We start from the raw sequence: 27,352 nt of genomic DNA on the forward strand, positions 1-27,352 counted from the left end.
CTACTAGATAATATTTGAATGAAACCTTCGTAAATACTGTTAAAATCTTTGTAGTAAAATCTTATTTTTTTCTGGTCGACCGAAAACCTAAACGATAATAATTACTAAATTCATCTACCTTTCTATTATGCAAAGGAAAAAGTTCACTATAGTGTTCGTGTACCCTCCAGTTTGTTTGTAAATGCAACCCCCTCCAATACAAACACCAAGAAAAAAAACGAAAGGCACCAAGATTATAACCAGTGCACAAAACTTAGTCATTTAATTCATTAATTTATAATTTATTATCTGATTGTCACCAGGCGGTCCCTAACATTAAACTTGCTGATGTTTCAAACAATGAGAGTTTATTTAGTAACACGCTACCCATTTTTGTGAGGGCGATTCTATTTTTACAGGCAACAGATGTGATGTAATTTGTCAGCTTCAATAAACTCTGAATAATCCCGTAAATTTCCCTAACTTTGTGAGTTATGTCCCTGTTTTCACGTGTGTGTGTGTGTGTGTGTGTGTGTGTGTGTGTTAATAGATAGTTAAACATTTAATGTGTTCATTTTTTTATAGAAATCTTGAAGCTAGAAATTGCAAAGAATGGATGCAGACCACACAGTTTTACTGAAAATGGACTCTTCCTGACGGACAAGAAAAGATAGCAGTCTGTCTGGTTGCTTACATCGACAGCTTCCGTTTGGTTTGAAGATGACAATGTACAAGACCACCTGGCGGCAATCACGTTTGAAATTTTAAATTGATAAATAAAATGACTAAGTTTCGCTTTTTATATCCTTGATTTCTTTCATTTCTAAATAGGTAGGGGGTGCAAACAAACGGGAAGGTACGCTAATTATATACCCTATATATCAAGTTTTTCTACAGTTTAAATGAAACCAGTCTCATATAAATAGAAAAAATATTTATCAAGAGAAAAACATTGAGAAAAAAAGCAGCACTTACGAGTTTACTCTGGCAAGACATGCTGTATAAGGTCTGATGATTGTTCTCGTACATGGAGGTTTGACAAGACTGTCAAGGAAATTTACAAGTAAGTCACTAGAATAATATATGATGTTGATAAATAAACCACTAGAATCAATATATGATTAATAAATAAATCATTAAATATATAATTTAAAAAATAAATCGCTAAAACTATTATGATATTATTAATAAATCATTAAATAGATGATTTCAAAACTAGAGTATATTTATGAAGATACTTTATCAAACTCTGTTTTTAGCAATGACGTAATTTTATTTTAAACCACTGCTTAAGAACCCAATAATGGTTTTCATAAAATTAAAATCTGTCTTAATATAACACACACACACACACACACACACACACACACATATATATATATATATATATATATATATATATATATATATATATATATATATATATATATATATATATATATATATGTTTAATTAGGATTAAGGAAATTGGCGTCAGTGGATCATGCTAAAAATTTAAATATATAAGGACCGCATCAGGTACCTTAGGTCCAGTAGTACAAATTTTTAAATGTTATTAATATTCTGTGTTTTATTTAAAATTTTCAAAATTGTATCTTTTAACAAAATTTGAAGGCTATTTAAAAATGAAATGGTATGACGATATTTTTTTCCGACAACAACAGGTTGAAATCAATGCTATGTTAATCTCCCTGGTCTAATTTAATATGGATTCACAGTGCTAAAATATCATTAAAAAAACCAAATGATTTTTTTACAATTAGAAACAATAGAGATTTTTGTTAATTATATCTAAATGACCCACAAATGATCTGAACATGCGATAAAGCAAATGACTCGCACAAGTCAATCAGTTGATGGAATTGTACATGCGTCTGAAACAAAACAATGTAATATAACATAATGTAATGTAACGTAACATGCACACAAAAGCCTCACCTCGGATGGACTGCAAACAATTTTTTCTTGGCAGTTAGAGGGATCATTGACACCGTCACAATGGTAACATTCAATCCCGTGGTCTGGAAAAAAGTGTTTAAGTCTATGCATTGTTGACAATACCTTTCTTCTGCATTCTGGATTTTGTTTCCTATTACAATTCTATTAGGCATATTTATCTTGAAGATAAATGAAGCAAACTGCATATTTCAAGCATATTATGAACTAGCTTTACATGACCTAAATAATGTATAGATTCTAAGATGCAGGATTAGCAAGCAAAAATGTGTAATCGTTGCTAATGTCGTCATAGGAAGAATGTCATAATGCATTCTTTAGTTACAGTTTAGAGTTAACCTGTTAATGTGTTTACAAACATAAAGTCCTGCACTTTTTAACTATAATTTGCACTATTAAAATCGGCAGACTCTAAGACTTCTTAAATCTAAAAGTTTCAAATGCTAAAGAAAACAATGTGACGCTATTTGCTATTTTAATAGCATATTTGTCCTTGGACTTAATCACCCCACCCAGCAAAAAAAAAAATCAAACCAAAATATGTATATTTGATGTCCGATATGAAAATTGTCAAGAAATCAAGATATTAGAAAAATACTTGTGATATGGTTAAGGCTATAATAACAAATTACAAAAATTATGTAGGATGCCATTGACATTTTATTTGAAAACACTTTGCATTAATGCCAAAAATCTATGCAATATTAAAAGATATTACATTTTTGCAACAATTATACATATACCTGGGCTTGCCTTACAATTCTAAACTTTTACTTGTTAACTAACTTGACATTGTCTCTCGAAGCGTAAAACAATTAAGCTAACGCTTCTAAGGCATGAAATGAATGTTTACACTGTTTGCAAACACCATCACTGTACAGCGTACCTCTACAGATAACCCCAACATCTTCACCATGACCACAATTGTTCTGTCCCCATGGTAGGTGCGAACACTCTTCTAATGACGCCTCAGTGCCTTTACATGTTACATCATCTAGCCAGATGTGCCCTGACCCAGTGCCAAAATAACTGTTTGATTTTACAGCAGGCGAGGAACTAGTATACAAAAATAACATATATCAGAGTGGAGAAAAATTATTTGTCTTCGAAACTCTGGCAAAAATTTGAAACTTGCCAAAAGGATGCATAACAACATGAAGCAAAAAGATAAAGAGAAACAGAAACGTGTATTTGCTAAATCGTCACAGATTATATATTTTTAAACATATTACTTATCAATATTGAGATACACATAGATGTGATAGAAACCAAAGTCCTTAATATATTTATAATACAACATTAAAACGCTTAGGGCTCGGTTCTCTCTCCCTCACTCCCAAACACCTCCCCCCCCCATTTCTACTGCATTATGTGGAATGAAAAACAAAATCGAGCAAAAGTCAATTTCGGAATCGACTTCAGTAGAATTAGATTTTAAGTTATAATCATTTTCCGTTTAGTCACAATCTAACTGTTAATGAGAATAAAATTGACTCTGCAAGACATTATCATTTTTTATAATCGCTGAAAATAAAAATTCCATTACAGCTACTTTTACTCAAACATTTTATATGCTACACTCAAGTAAAAGTAAAATGATGGGTGGAAAGAGTTTCACTCAGTGCAGTTATTCCATTTCCTTTCTTTTTATTATTTAGGACCATTCACAGACAAATGTTTAAACTGAAACAAGGGAAGGAAAGGAGTATGAAATGAAAATAAAAAACAAAGAACAGAGTGAAAAGAAAATAAAGAAAGACCAACAAAGATTAAAAGGGCAGAAAAAGAAGAAAGTCATTGAGGCAGTGAAACCTTGGGTATCCTATTTCTCTGCATACAACCTTAGCAAAGTTAATGTCTGTAGAATCATCACAAACAGTCCCCCAGTGGTCATTTTTAAACACCTCGACACGTCCCTCGTAGGGTGTGGCTCCCCCAACAAGGCGAACTGGGACATTCTCTATACACCAATCATAAGATGAACTCATCTATTATATATATATATATATATATATATATATATATATATATATATATATATATATATATATATATATATATATATATATAATTATTATTAAAAAATTAGCATCAATAATACGATTTGATGCTGCATTTATTTCTTAATTACTTTGTTAATGTACACAGTGGAATTGACTTCTGGTTGATGTTACGCCCTCTCTATTATTTTACGTGAACAGATATCCGTGCTAAGCCATGTAGTGAGTGCAATACATAGTCAAATCTTCTGTATTGAGTACCTAACATGCTCAAGTTTTCTTAACAAGTTTTCCATGCTTTTTAGCAGTAAAATAAAGTACCATTTTATATCTTTGGATATAACACAGCAATGTCCGAAAAATACCGAAACCATTTCAATATGAGTTGAAAATGCTACTTTGTCGATTTGTACGAATACAAAACAAGTAATATAGATTGACCTTTCGAATCAGTTATAAAGAAATGTCTCATACGTTGTATTGTTTCCATATCCTCAGTGTAATAATGTTCTCTTCATCGTTTCTGTTATTAGTATTAAAATCCATGGCAGATTTAGGTGACTCAAATTATGAAATTAATAAACTTTGTATTTTTGATTCCGTCATGACCCAGAAGGCTTCATGGTCCTTGCAGTTGACGCATATTAAATATTTGTGTAAAGAATAAATTTACATGCACAAACTATGATACATGATCAATAGAAAAGAGGCTACTGCTGCTTCCTGGAGATAAGAACATGATAAAAAAAATAATAAGGATTCACAGGTTAATAATAATTGGATTAATCGCAGTATATATATATATATATATATATATATATATATATATATATATATATATATATATATATATATATATATATATATATATATATATATATATATATATATATATATATACATAGTTTCGTACCCGCTGGTTTACAAGGAAAACATGTAGATTGCAGAGTTTATGACATAAGGGAGGTAACACAGTGTACAATGTAGGCCTCTAAAGCTGGGGCGCATTAGCGTTTGGGCTTTAGATTGGTTTAGATCAGTTCTGAAATGGGCGCTGAAAAAGGCAGTTACATGTACAACATTTCTGTCTCATATTCTGTACATGATCCTCGTATTTACATGGAATTAAAAAAAAAATGACAATAATATCAAAAACCTACCCAACATTATTTCAAACATTCTGGATATTTTTAAATATGGATATTTATGCCAACCAAAGCTCTCGCCACAGTAGTATAGTGGGACGATGTGCAGACAATGGGAAAATGTATTACAAAGCCCACCCCACCCGGGACAAGATTTTTAAGTCCCCCCTGGGACGATATACGGACAATGGGAATTTAACATGGGGAATATTGGGACTGTATATGGATAAGGGAAAGTGGGGTTGTTGTATAGGGACAATAGGAATGGAACAGGTGAGGTGACATCGTGGTACTGAAGATTGGTAACAATGTTGCAACAATGTTGCAAGTCACTGACCTCAATCGGGACCAAAGACCGGGGAAAAAACCTAGAACGCTTGGCGGGACATAGACATATATAACACATACAACATACAGATATAGATAGATAAACATCAATCTATGACACAAACAACTATACAACCGGCTAAACAAAATTTTAGGCAAGAAAGCAAATTATTTCGAGGCATGTGATTGACCCTGAAATGGGTCTATGTTTTTCTTGTTTTAATCTCTTCTTTTCCTCCACCAACTTATTACTTTCTGTCCTACATTCTTCTCCTCTTTCTCAATCTCCTGTTTCTTCTCCTCCTCCTCTTTTTTCCTTTTTTCGTTTTCTTCTTCTTTTCCTATTTTCTCATTCCACTCTCTCATTCTTATTCTATCTTCTTCCTCTTCCTTGTCCTCTTTGTCTTTTTTCATCGGTTCTCTCAATTTTTCTTTCGTTTTCTTTACAGTGTTAGTCTCCATCTTTGCCCTGTGGATGGTATAAACACCATACTCCGACTTCATCATAAAATCCTCTACTAATTCCAGGTCATCGACTGCCTCTTGCATTATTATAATGGCGTCTATTTGGTTTGAAGCCATCTTCTTTGTGTATTACGTGTAGAATGGCGCAAATGACGCGCGCTTGACTTTATGTCAGACACGGACGTGAAGGAAAACATCCCTCACACTCACTTCACATATTATATGATATCCACACATACTTACACCAACTTATACAAACCCCAATTATACTATCCACACACAGGAAGAAGAAAAAACAGAAATATACTATCCAAACACGGAAAGAGGAAGAATTTTTTAAAATTATATACTATCCTCAAACCCCAATATTAATTATCCACACATGTGAAGGAGAAAAACCAAGCACAAATATACTATACACAAACTTAAGCAAACAAAAATCCACAATATCTACTATCCACAAAAGAGAAGAGGAAAAAAACCCTAAAATATGCTATCCACACAACGTACACCCACTCATACAAACCCATAAATATACAATCAAAAATCACAAAATCTACTATCCACACACGGGAAGAGGAAGAAAAAAAACCCCACAATATCTACTATCCACACAAATGTACGCGCACTCATATAAACACACACTCTACTATCCTCACAAACGTACATGAGCTCACACACACACAAACACACACACACACACACACACACACACACACACACACACACACACACACACACACACAATCACATCAGTAAAAGAGTGAGTGTTTATAATCACACTACTCCACATACCCACCAATTGGCAACATGAATAGTCTCTTTTGTAGAGATCTGGTTAGCCCTGAAAAGGGCTGTTTTTGAACTTCAGATGCACCTGTCAGTGATGACACCTCTCAGGCCGGGTCCCACAGGCACAATGCCGACTCCAATCGTTGTCCCAGTTCACAGTTTTGGTTGGGAGTGCAGATGCCTCTTGAGTGGCTTCAGAACCCCAATCTTCAGTTTCTGGGACTCTGAAGATTTGTTCCCTCTGTCTTCTTCTTCTATGCCACACCCGGGGATGTTAATCTTGTTGTGGCTCCCGCTGTCTCTCCAGCTCCTACTCCTAGTTTTCTGTCTGAGGGACAGCAGCTCTTGGTACTGGTACTGGTAGTAGTGGCTGTAGTTGTTGTTGACGTTGTTGTTGTGGTTGTGGTGGTGCTACCTGTAGAGGCGTCCTCACCTCATACAAGACCTCACACAGAGGTCTAAGTATGATGTGAGGCAGGATCGTTCTTTCCTTTCCTTCTCCTCTTCCTTCTTCTTTTCCTCCTCTTCTTCTTCAGTATTAGATTCCTCTGCAATAGCCTCCATGGCCAGCTCAACCAGTAAGCGTCTGGCATACTCCAGGTGCATCTGAAGTTCCAAGAGTTTTGTGATTCTATTACTCATTCTTCGTAGTTCACGAATCAACGATGGGTAGCAAGACTGACGAGCGCTCACTTTATATTTGTCAAGCACGGACGTGAAGGAAAACATCCCCTGATACCAAAACTTTCAAGACCCATATCAGCACCCAAAACAAACATAGAACACGCGGACCTAAAAGAAACACTCACTTTTTACCTACAAATGCTAACTACAAACAAAAACACACATACTATATTTTAACAAGCCACGGAAACAAAGTGCTTATAGACACACTTCTATTTTTTTTAACTTACTAACATAAAATTGGCAATTGAATTAGTATCTCTTTTCTAGAGTATTGGATAGTCCTGAAAAGGGCTATTTTTTGTGTTATTGCAATCTTTTATCGTCTAAGATTACGTCTCCGTCCAGTGACAGGCTTTCCCACAGGCTAAGATCTGCTTCTTCAGAAAGAGAAGAAGAACTCTTTGGTGTCTACACGACAGTCGACAAAAACTCTATCTGGTTCCTGCTGCTGTTGCTCTCTCTGATTATGATGTCTGTACTTCTCAGTCCATTATTCTTTCTCTTCTTGATTTTCACTCTGAAGAGCTCTTTCATGTCTTTGGTCACTTTCAGCATTCTGACATTCTCTATTTCTTCAGGCTTCAGTACCAGACTTTGCCTAACACGATATAAATTCACGTAAGCTTCGTTTAGCTTGGTTAGTTTTCAACACATCTTCATAGGATGATGTGTCAATAATGGATGGTCAGACTGGAGACTACCCCGCTTTATATGGTATAAGCGTGGACACGATGGAAAACATCCCTACAATGTTTAGAGTCGGAACTCTATGATTGTTGATCTGAGGGAGAGGGATAGAGAGAATTCAAAGAGCATGTATAATGATAAAAACTGAAAACAAACCACAGACAATTTTTTTCCAAACACATTTTTTCAAACAAACAAACATTTTTCAAATAACAAACCATTTTTGACAAGGTTGACAACGTTGTGAAGTGAAGCTAGACTTCCACTGATGGAGGTCATTGGGCTATTGATGTACACTACGTTTCCTAGCTAAAGGCAAAAGACAACCATAATGGTCACAAAACCATCAATCTACTTTCTCATCGTTTCTACCAGAGTGACGATCAAAATAAGTCACTAACGTTCTAAGGAATATCCAAGACTGCGTAGATGAAGAAAATATATATAATATTGTCCACACACTATGGAATCTGTCTTGTAATTTCACATTATTGAATCGTGTCGTCCGGGCATTTCTTCTGATAAAGTCAATGATGTCGTCTTCCAAAGATGGCAATCCATACGAATCTAAATACTCCACACAACCATCGCGGGGAAAGTAGACGGCTACCCAGTGGGTTCCTGGGAGATGACTGTCGTCCGTGTTGATGAGATAAGCTTGATGGTCTTGAGGTTTGCGATGAGGTAGTTCATCTTTAACACACAAGACAGGATTCCAAGAAGCAGTGTACGAACTGTGGTTCAAAAGGTAATAAAGTTCCCAGTATCCATTTTTGTGTTTTTTCTTTTTTCCTTTCTTGTTTTTCTCTTCACCGATAATGATAAGTCATCAATTCAATCCTGACTTTTTGCTTGAAAATCCCTAACGAGTAACCGTTTCTTCGCTTCATCTCCACACTCTAAGACAAGAGAGCTTTGATGTGATGGATCTCTAGAGCCATTAGTGGAGGAGAGGAATGATCACGCAAGTCTTAATACCACTGATGCAACACAGCTTCTTCCAAGATGAGACTCCAAGCTTCGTCCAGATACTTGTCCAATTTTTCTTCTTGACTCAGCATCATACATTTATTGTGTTGAATTTGACTGGGATGATCGTTTTGACATCCATAGCAATCTTTCTTGATCAATTTCGTAATTTTTTCTGCAACGCGTTTGGCAAAACAGTAGACTAAATGTTGTTCTTGTTCTGGCCATCTGGACTTCATCACTATGTCCTCGTTGTCTTTGTCTTTGGGTTCTACTTCCACGGTATCCTCCCATTCCATTTCCATAGATTCTCCACCATTCAAAAATGGGATTACAGTCTTCCATAGCTTCTAATAGTCTAGAATGACTTCTCTTAAACTATTGATTTCTATGATATTGTCGAATTTGGCATACCAGATGATGTTCACTGTCGCTTTCAGCTCTTTTTCAAACTGAAGTTCCACGCGAATTTGACCCGTTTTAAAGGGTGGATATGTCCCTCCTCGCTGTCTTAGTCTGGAGTGAAATCAAAAGCCCACAAAGCATAAGCTCCTGCATAATCCTTTTACGTAATACCGTCACTAGTGTTGGTCCCTAACTGTCCGGTGGCTTCGTACAGGGAAAAGCACGATCTCACGTTATTCATCTCTTTACCAAACTTAGGTTCGAAGGGTATAATGTCTTGTCATCGTGACTGACTTTAATCTTGGACACGCTGAAGTGCTTAAAGTTGAAAGGATTTTTTTCGAAGGCTCCGTTGAAGGCTTAATTCTCAACCTTACTAAGGATTAAATGTTTGGGTAACAATCCTTGGAACAGAAGATCTTTGATCATGGATCTCTGTCCTGTGGGAATGGTAAACGTTTTCACTTCCACGCGTCGTATCGCATACTTGCAGTCATTCTGCTCAAAGTGTGACTGATGTTTCCATCTTTAAGTAACACTTCCACATGATGCACCTAGAGTTTTGCATCCTCGATTTTGGTTTTGGGATTGTCAGTAGCTTCAGCCATCATATGGAAAGCGGTACTGTTGAGATTCAGTCTCAGACGGACATCCTCACCGTTCAGCAAATACTTGTCTTGCAACCACATGTCCAAATGCAAATCATCCATCAGTTCTAAACTCTGTCCCACTATGATTTTACTTCTAAGTTCTACAAATCCATCATTGTCATCCGATGTGTCTAACTTTTCTGCGTCGTCTTGTTCCAATAGCACGCAGGAATCTAGATGGGTGGTCTTGGTATTTATTCCATACCTCAAGAGAATTTCCAGGTAGGCACGGTAAGAGTAAGTATCCATGCTGCAGCTGACTAGTTTGTTATTCAAGTACAAATCCACTTCACTGAACAAGGAATGCACGAAACTGTTGACGGGAGATACTTTCTCAGTGACTCCTATTTTATCTCCATTCTTATGTACAACTTTGACTTTCAGGTACAAGTAACTGCTGTTCAGATCGATGTAATCTTCGGGCTGTCCTTTGATTTCAAACTTGATTGGAGTGGAATCCGTCAAAGAGGACACAGGATGAAATGTTTTACCCATTGGGATTTTTGGATTGTCATCATAGTGGGTGCCACGGCAAACATATCCAGTTATGACTTGGAACAGCTTTAAGATCCTCGGTGCATCATTTTCTTTCTTTCTTTTTAACTCTGTTTTTTTTATAATCAAAAACGACTAAGTCTTGAACAGTTCTTATTTTCTTAGCTTTTCTGGCTCTGTGAGTGTAAATGCTTCTGAAGTGGTGTTTTTGTCGTCTCCTTCTGCCTTGTCCCTGATGTGGCGTCAGGGAAGCAGGAATGCCTGACTCGGCATCATCAGGGCATTTATAGGAGTTTCTCGTCGGCCCAAAATGTCTTTGCCAATTTGAAGCAAGACATTTTTCCTACTATCAAGAAAGCTTCTTTAGGGTTTTGTTTGTCGATAATGACAATTTGGAGAAATTCTTTGCCGTGCGTAAATGTGGCATCTTTCAAGGCGTGCAATCCTCGTGTCACCATTGGTTTCAACACCGGGGTCACCAAACGAAAGGCCGATTCCAACATATCTCCTAAACCATGTGCTCGCTGTCGAGCGACGCCTCGGTACAAAGGATACATGACTTACAAGTCGTTAGAGAACCGTTTTCGAAAATGGAGTTTCACCGTGACTTTCACTTTGGTGAATTAAATATTTTGTCCCAGATCTCCTTTTATAGCAATGTTGACAGTGTCGAAATATGACTTATTGATAGGCAAACAGTGAGAATGTACAAATTCGCGATGAACGTGATAGGTGTTCCCACCTTTCTCATCAGCATTCGTGGTAGAATCCACTTTGAAAGGAATGACACGCAGTAATGGTACAGAGGTGTGTCTCACCATGTTGTACTCCACCACATCGGAATACACAAAAATCAAATTGAGTCCTTGGTTCAGTTCTACCGGGGAACGAAACCACTTTGCAAAAGTTGGGTTGACTAAAGCGATTGCTAATTCGTCTTTTTCCTCTACTTTCATCCTCATCTATTCTCCATGTCCCAACCCAAAATGTAAAAAATCCAGGACAAGATGTAATACCTATCACTTTGTCATCCTGAAATTTCATCATTAGGCGATGGGCCACTTTATGGTACTCGATCGTGACATTTTGTATTGAATTTGTCCAAGGCTTTGTCAAACGCTGCCTTGAATCTGACAGCAACTGCGTCCACCAAATATTGGCTGCTACAATAATAGCCTGGATGAATGAACAAGATATAGGTGTGACTTGCCCTTAGCGGCATCTGTAGGTTTGTTTTCTATCAAGTATTGTTGAATTTGGTCATTAAAGATTTCGAACTCAAAACTGTTTTGATTTTCGACGATATTTTTCTTTTTGTGTACGGTGAATGATTTCCATCGAAGCCACTTCCCAATGGGCTTCGTGATCCAATTGGACGGCCAGAGGTAATTTGGATGTGAAACATCACAAAGTGTTGTTGGGAAACACCTCCATGGGAATGTCACTGGGTAAAGTTAAGTAAAATTGGTTGTTGTTGTTCATAACTCCAGAGTTGTGCTGTTGGAGGGTCACTGGAGGTCATAAGAGTGTCTAAAAGAGGATTATTTTTGTGATTGTTGTTGTTGGGGTGGTGACTGGCGTTGGACACAAGACTCCCATTGTTCCCGTTTTAGGAGCATTTCAGGGAAGGATTGGGAAGAAGGTAACTAATGCAACTGCTCAGTAAAATGGTCCACAAATGTTTGTCTCCTTGTTGTAAACTCAAATTGGCAATGGCCACATCAATGACACAATACACCACAAAGATTTGGCAGAAAAAGACGATTTACGTTTTAGACACACGTTCTCCAAACCACATCCACAAGGGTTGCTTTTGTAGATCTTACAGAGAAGAACTCGGTGAAGGAGTGGTCACTGCGGTGGTAGCAGTAGCTTGGGCTGTTGAAGGGCATGATGGTCACTTCTTTTTATAGTCGATGACCTGCGAAGCGTTGATCCATGAATCAATACTGGGAGAATATCCTTTCCAATGCACTTTGACTTCCTTGACACGGTGTTTTCCCACTTTTCGGATTCTTCGTTCGAGAATGCTTCCGATGTCGTACGTACACTTCGTCTTCTTTTTTGGTTATGGGTTTTAACTCAGGCGAGTAATACGTTCCTTTTAACACTTCACCGTTCATGTCTTCCAATTTATAGATGGTAGAATGATGGCCATGCACTCATCCAGTGGTCCAGTTGGATAAGTAACCTTTGTCGAAAGTACGTTTGGTTTTGTCAATGGGCACCCAATCTCCTGCTGCCAACAATCCACTTTTCTTGGGGACTGTCACGGTCAAGGAAGTACCAAACAGGCACTCAAAAACGAGCACTTCGTTGTTAGGAGTCACTTCTGGCGGGGGGGGGGGGAGGGGCAAGTCCGATGCTTCATTGGTAAGATTAGTTGTACGCTTGAACCAAGTGCGGTAAGACGTCGATGTACTTGAGAGTGTGTTGATGCGTAAAATATTTCCACATGCGTTCTTTCAAGGTGCGTTGAAAATGTTCCACGATGCTAGCTTTGGTTTTGGGATTCTCAATGGTGAAAAAATGAATGTCACGTTTCTTTAATTATTTTTGGAAAGCTTGGCTCAGAAATTCATTGACGCTGTCGGTTTGCCATCAAAGATAATGACGACCACTTTGTTTCAACACCAGCTGGAGGGCTCGCATTAATTCTGTGCTCGATTTGGAAGTCAAAGGCACGATCCAGGCAAATTTGGAATAGACGTCGATGACACAAAACAAATATTTGTAGCCACGATTGTAGGTGCGACTCCTGGAAACTTTTCGTCAAATGGGTTTGTGTAAAGTGTACGTGGCTTGTTCTTGTAACCATCGTTGCACTTGAGGTAATGGAGACTTTTCAGTCGGGTTTTGACAGCACGATACAATTTCTGAACTCAACCGTAACTTGCATGATGAACTGGATCATAGTAAATGCTGGCTAACACCTTTTCCATTTTTTAAATAAGTCACCCACTGTTCACGGATACTACTCTTTTTTTCATGTGGTATTTTCTTGGCTTGTAATGGTATGCGTGTCCGGCGAGCACGTTGTTGCTGTTGTTGTTAAGTCGACGATAGGTACATGTACACAACATGGCCTTCCGTCTTGGCAGCAGTGGTGAAACAGATGGGAACCAAATTCCAAATAATCAGGGTGCGTGGGTTTTAAGTCCACGAGTAAATAGGCGTGTAGGGTTTGAGTGGCATCGTCGTACGCACGAGTGAGCCAAGGCATTCTTGTTTGGCTAAGACTTGCGATTTATCTCTAGGGCTTTTAAACAAGACCACCTAATGAGCATTGAGACTGATGGTGCGATGGGCTTTACTTTGTTGAAACAAATTTTGAGTGATGTAAATGACACTGGCATTACGATGATGCCCCTTTGCGCATAAACTAGCGCAATTTCTTCTTCGTCTTCTCCTAGCATGTCGTCGAAAATGACCAAATGGGTTTGACTGGGGTCAGACACAATCCTGTCGTCTTCGCCAGGAATGCCTTCCACAAACACGATGGAGTCACCTTGACTTTCTCGCAAGAGGCTATACACCGATTGCTACTCTTTGTAACACCACACGATCAGTTGAAGTGGACCATCGATCAAATGATGTTTATATTCGCTCAAACGTTTGACAAATTCGGTTTTGCCTGAACCGCTAGGTCCGGCAATTAACATGTTAAAGGGATGGCGAAGATACAAGGCCTCACAACTAGCACGATCTAAGTGTTCGTCAATAACTTTGAAAGTGGAGGAAGAAGGAGCAGAGACAGTAGAGATTGCCATAGTGCAGGGAATGTCACTTTTGACACGAAGACAGAAAAAGACACGAGTTTTTATACATTGTTTTCAGGACACGTTTATTGATTTTTTAAAATGGAATAATACAAAAGACAAAAATACATAAAAGTCAGTTGGTTAGGTACATGGATAAAATACACATCACAACGATCAAAGTGGAATATAAACAAGTCTCTGTGTACAACATGTTTTTGGTAACAAAGGTGTACTAGGGACAGTGTGTAATTTTCTTACAGTCTCTACATTGGGTACAGTCACACAGGTGTCCTCCCGGAATGGTCTTTTGGGAATGTCCATGACAGTCCTGTCCTGATGGGAGTGGTTGTCCTCGGTGACAGGTTCTTCTTCTGGCACTGTCACTAACACAGGTGTACAAGTTACTTTTTCACTGAACATTTGAATTTAGGATCACAAATCATGGGCATAATTGGCCACTTCTTTGGTCCAAGCCTCGAAACCCCAACTTTTCGAGTCACGTACATCTGTCCAGTGAGGGTGTAAGTCACAAGCTACACACACATCGTCGTACCCATCTTCAGTACCTAAAAGTTGACGAATCTTTTTTCCCACAGAGGGTCGAGAAGTATCCAAACGAAAACGCAAGGCTTTTAACAAAATGAGTCTCTCGTGGATCTTTAAAGGAACCACTTTAACATTTGATTTGGTAGTAAGTACTGTTCGTAAAGAGGCAACAAGGAATCGGCTGTAAACGAAATCCCAGAAAGCAAGTCACTAAGACACACACCACATGACAACCTAAATTCAATGGAGACAGTTCATGTAATAAGTGTTGGTAGTCCTCCACCGTTTGAATACTCTGTTTGATTTCCTTCCACGGAATCTGTTGTATCACCACTGATAAAGGTCGTGACATGGTAGCCCGTTTTATATGTTCTCTTGTAAACTATCTATGATCATGTCAGTATTTATACCCACGTTAGAGGTCACTTCTATATTGTCCTCATTTTATTTAAAATCTTTTCCTAGAGCGAAAATAATAGTAATTTCTGACCACTGCCATTCAGAGTAACGATCAATAATGCCAATAAAATCTTCTAATGTAATGGTCCAAAGCGGAATAATCGGAAGAACACAGACTTGATCCAGAAAAACCTGATGAATTTGTTGACTTTTTTCACTTTCCTCTTGTGAATTTCTGGACACAAAAGTTCTACAGTCACCAATCGAGATTTTGCTCTAGCATGTCCCTGCCAAACTTCCTTGTAGATCTTTTCTTACAGTTTGTTTGGTAATCCTTGAATATTTCTTTTTAAAATGGGATTTAAATACTTGTCTCGGTGTTGTGCAACGTTTGACTCCTCGCCAAGCTGGTTTCTTAAACAACATAGTATGCCACTTCAATGACTAGGTCCCACTAAAGGTAGGTAGTGACAATCCAGAGACCATAGATCATGTTCCGGGTTAGCCCAATCTTTCCGCTCCCACTGGTAAAGTGACACACCACAACTGAAGCACTTGACTTTATCCCCTTCGCCCAAGATGAAAAATCCGGCTCTGGCTAATTCTTCGGGGGTAGGTCCTCCCAGATATTTAAACCATTTTCCTTGTAACGTTTGAAAACCACTTTCAAAGTTGCAGTATTCAGGCAAACGAATAGGGAACGAATATTCGTCTTTCAAGGGCTCATTTCAATGAGGGTACGGTGAAATCCGCATTAGTTTGCTCATTTTTGGATGACATCCGCAGAGAGGTAGCTGCATGGTTTCACGTGGAGGATGACATTGACAATGAAAATCAGTAAAGTGATAGGGTATTCTGTAACGAGTGGTACTGCATCGCTAAGGTCACGACGTACGGCATTGCTCTCATCGCAAGGCACAGCATCGCACTCCACTTGAGAATCGCCGAACTTGAATGATGTCTGTTTAAAAGTATTCATCTTTCTAGCTTGGTCTTGGTAGTTACAATGAACTATCGGTCTTGGACGTTGTCCATTTTTATAAGCTGACCAATATCGACGTGTCCGTACGGCAAAGTGAAGTGACTGGGAAGTCACACTTGCTTCTGGTACATGATTTGATACACTTTTTCCAAAGGTTGACTGACGATTTGGTGTGTGGGTAAACGTACAATCTTGTGCGGTTCATAGGTGGTCACTTTAAAATTTCCATCCTGTCCAGACTGCAAGGCTTCTTTAAATACGCCAAAGTTCACCACTCGACAGGAGAAAAGACGACGAGGAGAAAGTGAGGAAGAAGAGGAGGAAAAACCTGTGAAAGTGAACAAATTTAAAATAACAGAGAGTGAACAAAGACACAGAAGAAGTCTATGAACTTTTTAAAGTGTTGTGTCGTGTTGTGAATTGGATTGTAAAGTTTGTACAAGAATAGACCAGACAGAAAATGTAAGTGTCTCTTGGTTTTGATTTTTTAGAATATGGACCTATATTCACGCACTCACTCACACACATACATCATGAGCAAAAAAAAGGATTTTGAGTTTTAATTGATTTTGGCAAAATGAATGCTATCTCTTTTCGAGAGAAGTGGGTGACCCGTCATGTTTCAAAACTCTACCGCACCTTTATAGGGAATGTGAAGTCACAGTCAACTCTCTTCCGATTGAAAGACAGATTCAACACTGTGAATGAATTTTACACGTGTTAGGACTGGTGAAAAAAAAACTTGATCCGCTTCGATCCGCCCTTCCACTATAAATAACCGCAGTTCATTTCATTCCCTTCATCTGTTCTCGTCACAAGATGAGGACAAAGATAGACTCATCTACCCTCATATCGTCGATGCTGTTCCACATGGACTTACCCATTTGTGAAATCATTATTATCCAAATCACCGATACGAGCGTTTGGAAACGAAGAATTTATGTGGAGAGACAGGGCTGTTTGAAGAGAGTCCTCATCTAAAGTCCAGAAGTCAGAAGAAGTTTGAGGAAGAGAAGAAGACACATGCGATGCCCTCTATGTTAACGGAACGATGTTAACAAAAAACCAAAGGCCCTTTTCAGGGCCACTCATATGCCTCGAAACGATTTGCTTACTTGCCTATAATTTGTTTTAATCAGTTGTTTAGTTGTTTGAGTCATAGACTGATGTTCATCAATCTATGTCTGTATGTTGTAGGTGTTATATATGTCTATGTCTATGTCTTAAAGAAGTTATATGTCCCATCCCGCCAAGTGCTGTTTTATTGGTATAGTTTATGAACTAGCTGAACTTACCTGCCACCTGCTGAACTAGATGAACTTACCTGCTACCACTGTCACTGTTTGCTGTTTGGCCCGATTGCGATAAGCCCCTTGCCACATTGTTACCAATCTTCAGTACCGTGACGTCACCTCACCTGTTCCATTCCTATTGTCCCTATACATCAACCCCACTTCCCCTTGTCCGTATACAGTTCCAATATTCCCTATGTTAAATTCCCATTGTCCGTATATCGTCCCAGGGGGGCTGAAAAATCTTGTCCATATATCGTCCGTGGGGGTGGTGTCAGTAATGTATTTTCCCATTGTCTGTATATCGTCCCAATATACTACTCGCCACGTGCTGCATTAAGAGCTGTTGGTAATATGAATAGGTTTAACAGGGTGGGTGGCAGTGGTATAACAAATTTATTATATAATACGTAATAAGTGAAAGATCATAAATTATTAACTTAAAAAGAAGAAGAAAAAAAATATTTATATGCTCAGGGACAATCTGTTTTACGGAACAAATATTTACATGAGCACTAAAATAGTCAATCTGATATTATAGTTTATGGGCAATAGATCACGACATCGAGATAATATTGAACTATTGCATTGTAATTTTCTTATTGTATAAAGACATGGCGACCATAATGATTATATATAATAGGAAATGTCATACAGATCTTTCGGTCAACGCGATCCCCTGACTGACCGTCACGCATACCTTTAACCCGATGTCTATCAAACTTTTCCATACTGATAGTACAGTTTTGGCCAGTACTTATAATAACGAAGGGAATTCTAAAACATTCCTGAAATACATACTTTTAAATGACTTATTTGCTTGTTTACATTTAATTCTTTTCCTCTTTTCTTTTACCGCATGTAGTTCTCTAAATATAAATCTGCCAAAGTTTATATATTTGGGTATCGTCAGTCCTTCGTTCTTAATACCCGTCTAAAGATAACGAAAAGTACTTACCATTAGCTACTTATCCTAAATAAACTTTATACATCTGCATAAATGTGATATATACTTAATTTGTTTGTAAGTATGATGAATTCTGAAGTTGTGGAATGCATTTCCGCTAATGTATGAGAAGACACTTCCTGGAAATTAAGAATGTGATTTAAATGAAAGAAAAAAATTGCAAACTTATTGTTTCTTTTGAAAACTGGTTGACAAGTTGTGTGTGCGTGTGTGTAAGCCTACCACCACATCTGATCGCAACATCTTCACCATGAGTGCAATCATTTTCTCCCCACTCCCTATGGCTGCATTCATCAATTCTGTGTTCGGTTCCATTACAGCGAACGTCATCTAGCCACATTTGCAACAATGAGGTATTCACCGTGTTGAACTGAGATGGAACGACAACCTCAGCCCCGTCTCTGAATTGAAGCATTAATTAGGGGAGATAAACTTGTTTTCTACAAACAGTCTCTCTCTCTCTCTCTCTCTCTCTCTCTCTCTCTCTCGTACATGTAGATAAATCTGTTAGAAACACAATATCAGAGAATACTGGGCTAGATCGTCAGTCTCAACTGCCCTACCGGTTAAGATAATAAGATAATCAGAATTCAGCATGAATAATTTATGCAGGGATATTTGGTTTTTAATTTGAAATAATCGCAACGTTTTCACAATTTCGCACATTGGAAATTTAGCTAGCACATACCCTTGCTCAAGTGATGAAGTGAAACAGAAATACTTCCAGTTGGACCTTTTTAATATAAATGCGGATTGAAACAGATGCATAAAATCGTATCTGCTTTGCTATTTTCTTTTAGAATGTTCACATCCGAGAGTGCTATTTTGAAAAACAATGTATTAGTAAGCTACTATGCAAGGGATATCTACCGTTTAATCAATAATTAAATATAAAAAACGTAGCTTTGAAATTTCAAGCAGTTGACTAACATCGTCAGATTAAGCATCCGACATATAACTTGTGCTGCCATGTTGTCGAAGCTGTCATCACAAACCGTGCCCCAAGCTCCAAGGTACATCACTTCTAATTTCCCTTCCCAGGCTGTTGAGCCACCCACCAGTCGGACCCCGGTCAAGGAATTATTTCCTGCAAGAATAGACAAATTCACAAAGAGTTGAATATATTGTTCTTGTTGAAAAATAGAGGGAGTTTTTAAAAAAATTGCATTTATATCTTTTGATTTACATGGAGAAACATAAAACACGAACTCGCACAAATGTAGAATGTAAATATGAATCCAGTAAAATAAGCGCATTAGCACAATTTTAATCGAGTTTAAATTGGACATAAGTGCTTTTGAAATATTTGTAAACCCGTGCTCAAGAATAGCATTAACTTGCGTCATTACACCAGAAAAACACTATAGAAATGTCCAGCCCAGACACACCCCACCCCAATCCCGGAAAAAAGGCCCTAGCAAGTGACTTCTAACTGATGTTACATGATATTATGTCCTTTGCTGATATAGGTGCAAGGAATGTTTTCACTGATTTTAAAAGAAATGGCTCTCCATATAATCTAAGTCCACTATAGAAACGTCCTTTTAAAACCATGATTGGTGTTCAATGCCATTGCTAAACAATGATTCAACAAAGGCCATTTCTAAGATAATGATTTCAAACTACACACGCTGTACTGAGTACATTATACAATCAAATCTTCCGTATTGACTACACCTTACACCCGGGTGGCCAAGTAGTCTAAAGTGTTTGATTGTACCTATCACTGCCATCTCACCTCTGTCAAAGTGAGTTCGAATTGTAGGCTCAACCAATGTGGGTATGCAAGAAAGCTTGCCTGTAGCTTCCCTTGGGTCACTGGTTCTTACCGAGGTTTTCCCAGGTTCCTTCTCCACCATTTATACTGGATGCCATGTACAACCTATCTTGCACTGAGAAATAATGTTAAACCCAAAACAACAACAACAACAACAACATCACCTTACACTCAAATTTCGTTAGCTGTTTATCCTTGCGTGCGTGCATTTACTCAAATAAGGCACTATTATGTGCTTGGACATGATGAAGCGATGTTTAAAAATATTAGAAACTTTTCAGCATGGGTTTTAGAATGCTATTTTGATCTTTAGTGATGCAAGCAGACTGCAGATCATTGCCTTTCTGAATTTGTGAGAACGATATGTTTCACTGGAAGTTGGGTTTTGTCAGGAACATCTTGGACTGAATGTTTCAGTATCTTGTTTGCTGTTGCTGATGTTGCGAACACGATAGTTTTAAGTGAGAATTATGAAACTGAGCAAGTGGCATTTTTGTTAAGACCATTATTGTTGCTGTTCTTTCTTGGGGTTTAACGCCATTTTCCAGCACATGATAGACTATACATGGCGACCAGTATACTTAGTGGAGGACGAACGAAGAAAAATCATAGGAAGAACCACTGACCCACAGGAAGCCACTGGCAAGCTTTCTCAAATACCCACGATGGCCAAACCTTAGACTCAAACACATGCAGAAAGAGATGAGATGTCGGTCATATGTAAAGGCATGCGCCTTAGACCATTTGGCCCCCCCCCTCGGGCTTCCTGTTAAGACTGAGCAAATTCAAATTGGCTCATAGGCTTGCTTTGACTCCTTTCCTCATCTGACTGGTAATCATCTCTCTCTCTCTCTCTCTTCATCAATACGACAGCATTTCCCTTTTACAAAATTTGTGCCTTTATATACACATTTGAACATACCAGGACATCTGATCGCAACATCTTCCGCATGACTGCAATCGCTTTGTCCCCAGTCCCTATGGCTGCAGTCAGCAATACTTGATTCCGACCCAATACAGCGAACGTCATCTAGCCAAATCGTTAATAAGTAACTGTTGACATCAATGAACTGAGCAGCTCCAACAGTCTGAGCCTTGTCTCTAAAGTGACACATGTAAGTGTTGACAAGAATTAGGAGAGATCTTTTATTAACACATAACTAAATTATAACATAAGATTTTACAAACATGTGATTAAATAAATAATTACATGCCAGTTCGTGTGTGTCGTGTTCATTGTTGTAGTTGCAGTAGGATTTAACGCCATTTTTCAGCACACGATAGGCTATATACATGGCGGCCAGTATTAATGGTGGAGGAAGAACCCGGGAAAATCCCCGGAAAGAACCGCCGACCCATGAGAAGCTACTGGCAAGCTTTCTCACATACCAACGTTGGCTGAATCCGAGACTCGAACCCACGCAGACGGAGGTGAGATGGCAATGATCCGTAAAGGAGAGCACTTTAGACCAATCGGCCACTCTGGGCCCTGTCGTGCTCATACACTACCATACAAGACAAAACAGACATCCACATGAAAAGTGATAATATAGGTATGTAAATAGTCACAGAAAAAAAAAGAATTGTGAAAGTGCCAGCTGGTAAAACTCCTGGAATCAATAAATGGGTTCAAGAACTGTCTCCAGATAAATGGAACAACAATGGGGACTAAGATGGCTCCTTCTTATATATTTATGGGCCGGTGAAGACGAATCCACTTCTGCGTGTATAGATAGCAAGAATGTCCAAGTTACCCGAATCATATTATCCACTTGCAACATATGCTAGTTTCTAACTGTTCTATTACTATCAGCATGTATTTCGTGATTAACTTTAACATAATTTTGGTGCTCATTAATTTTTAGGGCGTTTTAAAATAATCTAGACATTTTTTACATCTGCCATGTAAGTCTTCATCTCCATTAATTTGGCTTAATACAAACTATGACACTTCTTTTATCGTTATGCTGCCATTTCTTCTTCGACTATGAGAAAGTTTTTGACGTCACATTCTTCGAATGCAGTTACAGTTTCCCCTTTTGAAAGCCTCAACGTTGAGGCATTTTATCTCAAATGTGCGAAATTAGCTCTTCAATACACTACCAAAGTATCTTCGTATCTATCTAATCTTGCATATACTGTAGGTTTTAGGTACACATAGCAAACATGGTTTTCATTCTCAAGCTGTATAGACATTTGTCAAAAGCTGCCGTTTCACGAAGAGACTTTTTATGCTGACTATTCAATACTTAAATTATTTTTTGGTCATTTAAACTTAAGTTTGTCCACCATATATTCATATATATTTACAATTTTTGCATCTTCAAAGGAGAAGAACATTATAGGCCACTGGCTTTCATTTTCATCCTTTACCTTCTACAGTAGAGTCCTGATTATCGGACCTTCGGTTTCAATGACCTAGCTCCTACTGCTCTATTAGTTTCTTATAAGAACCAGAAGAATGCATGGATGGATTCAGAAATTTTGCGATTTCAAATTTCAATCCATGTCATTGATAATGCGTCATCTTATCCTGGTGAGGAAGAACTGAGCAGTGGGGATACTAAAGTATTTTTTCTTCCTCCTAATATCACCTCACTGTGTCAGCTTATGGACCAGGGTGTGCTTGAAGCACTAAAGAAAATATATCTTTGTAAGCTTTTACCTACGCTCATTGAGACGATAGACGTTGGAGGTGTTATGCTAGAAAAGCTAGGGAAAGTGAACCTAAATGATGTTATTTTTTTAATCTCACAATGATGGGAAGTGACTGAACCACGAGCTCTGTCAAGATCTTGGAGAGAGTTGCTTTCGAAAGACGAAAATTTACAACAAATGGTACAAGAAAATTGTGATAACCTGGTACCGTTTTTACAACCAATTCTAGGCTGTGAGAAAATGAATGATGATGATGTACAAGAATGGACGGAGAAAGACAAGCAATAATAACTGAATGACCATGACATAATATGTCTGGTGAATCGGGATGAGAATGAAAATGATGAAGATAATGACAATGGGATTGCACCTGGACAAAACAGAGAGAATAAGCCATAGTGAAGGAGTCAAGGTTCTGGAGGCGGCACTGGTTTACAGTGAACAACAAAAGGATGCACCAGCTACTGATGTCATCTTATTGAGATACTAGCGTGACCTTGCCGCAAGGAAGAGAAGCAAAGCTGGGAAACAAACTTCAATCACTCATTTATTAAACAATAACTTTTGTGTCTTGCCGTACTGTATAATAAATGTTGCATTTAACCAATTTAAAATCCATTGCTCGGTTTACTTGATTAAAATTTACTTCTTCAAATAATAGTTCTGTACTCTGTTATTTTAGTTGTACTGTAGAATAATTATTAATAAATCTGATTTCATACTTATACTGCACCACCATTTAATTTGCGATTTGTTTGCCTGCTCCCCCCTCCCGTTTCTGTTTTATCTGACATTTTCAGTACTCCGCCCACTTAACCACCCTGCTTAGGGCGGATAATCAGGACTCTACTGTATACTGTATAGCTTGTAATCTCCAAGTTCAAATTTACGAAGAAAGACATGCTTTAGCTAACATTATATAAGGTCTACCGTTAAAATGAGTATACTTGTCAGTGTTGATGTAAAGAGGTTCAATTCAAATTAAAGACCTATTTAAAGGAATTAATTTTCTTCTGGGTTTTTCACAAAAATCCGTTTTCTTCTGTTCGAAAATCTTGATGATGTCAATGAACACAATTTCAGGTTTCTTCGTGATAGTTTTTAAACCTGTTTTGATGTAAAACTTTGATTTCCTGTTTCTATCTTCTCAAAAAATCTTCAAGAACTTAACTTTGAGTTCAAGCTGGTATAGTACAGTCCGATGTTTTGAATTTACATATGTGATCTCCATTACAAGCAGTTCAGCCTGGTTTTAAAAAGTAGGTCTTGATCATTACCATCTGTAAATTATGTGTTGATTATTTTAACAAGATATTCTTTCTTTGTAATTGACATTGCATGATATGCCATAACTTCTTGTTTTCCTACTTACTCCCGGTTTGTTGCTTTGATGATTTTTTTTCGTTCAGATTTTTAAGCTTTCGTTTTAAGCTTTTTGTCTCGATATGTCGGGTTTGTTCCTACTGCTGTCGTTGTTTCAGCTGAACGTGCCACGCATTACCAACCATTGTATAGCTTTCATGCATTATTCATTAACTTGAATTATTCAGTTTTTGTTTCTTGTCTGGTTTTGTTAACCTGTTTAATTTCAATATTGGTTCAAAAGAATTCTTCAATTGCAAGATGTTATTTAACATAACTTTCTATTGACAGTATTTGTACAATAAAAACCATGCATTCTATGCTCATATTTTTTACCAGTAATCTAAACATCTTCATAATGATAATATCTGCTACAATTTTATTGCTTCAGTAAAGAAAATTCCCTAACAAATCTAAGCGTATCTCAAACATTATATGGGGATTAGTAGAACAGATTGGTACGTTTCTTCAGACTAAAAATTTACTTATTTTAGGTACATTATGCTTAATAGATCATGAAGTATTTTCTTTGCCTGTACATGGTATTACATCGCATCCATCCAAAATATGTTTTTCAAACTCAGCGGGATATTAAATCTCATAACTCTTATAACACTGACTTTTTAAAACATAACACACTGATTATATATCAGATGTATTTTATTCTACTCAAATCATTTTATATATTTGTTTCAAGTATTTTTTCAAATCAGATATTGTTTCATATAAATAAGACCACAATTTTTTCGCTCATGAATATATTTTATTTTTGTTTATCTCAAGCTACCTACTGTTTGTCTGAAGTAAGTTCGCACTAACAACTAAAGGTCATTCTTTTCAAAAAGTTCATTATATATTTTGAACTTTCGGCACTTTCTACGCTGAATTTTTAAGAAATCACACAACAGTTAATCACAATAGCTGGTGAACCCCTCCACCAGCTATTTGCGAGATTTAGCAATTACTATCTCATTCTAAAATACATTGTCAAGCCTAAGTATCGCCCACACTGCCTTCACAAATCTTGGGGTATGTGGAATTTGACAACGAACACAAAGACAAGCATCCTAATGAGTCAGATTAATGCCCACACTGCCTTCACAAATCTTGGGGTATGTGGAATTTGACAACGAACACAAAGACAAGCATCCTAATGAGTCAGATTAATGCCCACACTGCCTTCACAAATCTTGGGGTATGTGGAATTTGACAACGAACACAAAGACAAGCATCCTAATGAGTCAGATTAATGCTATCTGGTCAAACTGTTAAGGACTAACTGTACAAATTCAGCTCCCATAGTAAACCTAAGCAAACACCATCATATTAAAAATCCAATAACTTTAAATTTCTGACTAATCCTGATCAGATCTGTATTTATCAGTATATAACCATATCAGCCGCTGCATTGTCTGGATCTATAGATGTTTCAAACATGTTTTCAATTCGCACCAAAGAACCATGCAATAAATGAGTACAAGGTCAAGGCTATATGTGCATGTATTACTACATAAAAGGAGATTTAAATGCCAGAAATTACATAATATTCCCGCTCAACACATAACATTTTTTACTAAAGTAAGGTAGGTACAATCCAGTGAAAATACAAAATGTATATTTCCAATACATTCACTGAATGAAATTGGTGGGATACAAAGTCATGAGAGGGCATCAGCATTAACCTAAGTGATCACATCTATAGCATGTTTCAAAACACAACTAAGAAATATCACATTGCTGTCCATAATTACTCTGTATTGGTAAATTATATAAACTTTATCTGATTGTATATATATATATATATATATATATATATATATATATATATATATATATATATAATCCAATTGGCAGAACACTCTACCTAGCATTTCATATCTAAACACTGCACACACCTCCTTTCATGGCAACAGTTGCCATATCTGCAAGTGTGTATAATATTAAATTGAAATTCACTCTGGAGTATACAAAAAGTATTCATTTTGCTTGTTATCCACAAATCGAACCATAACTTTGCATTTATAGTTAAGTTTTTTGAACATGCATATGTGGAACCACTGTAGAGCTATTGTTCTCTATATGACTCACATTATTAATTCAGTTGCCATGGCAAACCTATGCAAACAACATGATTTTAAAAATTCAATTACTTTAAATTTCTGAATGCTGATGATCAAGTATATATTTATCAGTACAGACACATCCTTGAGGACAACTTCTGTGAAAAGAAAACCATATTAGCCACGACGAAATTGTCTGGATCTGCATGTGTTTCAAACGTGCGTTTTCAGTTCGGTACCAAAGAGTTATGTGCTAGTTACAGCAATGAAGTTTCCAAACTCATGCCTGTAAAGGGACTGAAATTCCACCAACAAAACGATGTCTCTTGGTTTTCTTTTTTGTTTGTTTTTGTTTTAACTAGGATAAGCTTTCAAAAGTTTCTTTTTACTAAAATCCTACTTTCTTTATCAACAAATTCTGGCCAGCCAAACCCATAGATATACTCTATTGTATCTTCCCTCACTTCTAGACTGGTTCCCATTCTTCCATATCATTATTACCATAAATCCTTAAAATAAAAGGCAAGCATCTTAATGATTTAGATCAATTCTGTTCAGTTGAGCTGTTGAAATCCTTGCGGGCAGCTGACAAGAAACAGCAAGAGAAAATAGAACAACTTAAGGTATGAAAAGGAATGTTGAGTTTAGTTTAGTCAAAGAAAATACAACACATCTTTTTTTAAAAAAAACCTGAAGTTTATTGCCAAACGAGTTTAAGATTTTAGATGAAAACTTACATGGTTGCACAGTGATTTATGAATTAAAACGAAGTGTGAATCAATAAGTTGCACTGAACAAGATACACGATAGAAAGCTGGAAGATGATGCCCAAATGCTGGAAGAAGAACTAATGGTTGAAGAAAAAAGCACTAAGAAAAGAATCTTGAAAGGTTTTAAATCTATGTTGTGGTACACTCATTTTGTCATACATTTTACACTATTCCTAAGCCTGTGGAGACGGAAATTGAAGAACTAAGCAGTGAGCCAAAAG

General features: G+C 37.3%; 1 protein-coding gene across 1 annotated transcript in view; it reads right to left on the reverse strand.

The window, feature by feature from the left end:
- Positions 1-27,352, reverse strand: part of LOC149807218 (scavenger receptor cysteine-rich domain-containing protein DMBT1-like) — a 163,644-nt gene that overhangs the window by 9,180 nt on the left and 127,112 nt on the right. The window contains exons 13-19 of the mRNA XM_089963713.1: positions 21,204-21,382; positions 19,435-19,591; positions 18,727-18,905; positions 3,748-3,895; positions 2,822-2,991; positions 1,918-2,000; positions 955-1,023 (exon numbers count right to left, since the gene is read on the reverse strand). Of these exons, the coding sequence (XP_089819839.1) occupies positions 955-1,023; positions 1,918-2,000; positions 2,822-2,991; positions 3,748-3,895; positions 18,727-18,905; positions 19,435-19,591; positions 21,204-21,382 (985 nt within the window). The remainder of the gene's footprint in view (positions 1-954; positions 1,024-1,917; positions 2,001-2,821; positions 2,992-3,747; positions 3,896-18,726; positions 18,906-19,434; positions 19,592-21,203; positions 21,383-27,352) is intronic.

The sequence above is a fragment of the Sinohyriopsis cumingii genome, chromosome 1 (assembly GCF_028554795.1).
Source record: "Sinohyriopsis cumingii isolate HCF-2022 chromosome 1, ASM2855479v2, whole genome shotgun sequence".
Taxonomy (NCBI): domain Eukaryota; kingdom Metazoa; phylum Mollusca; class Bivalvia; order Unionida; family Unionidae; genus Sinohyriopsis; species Sinohyriopsis cumingii.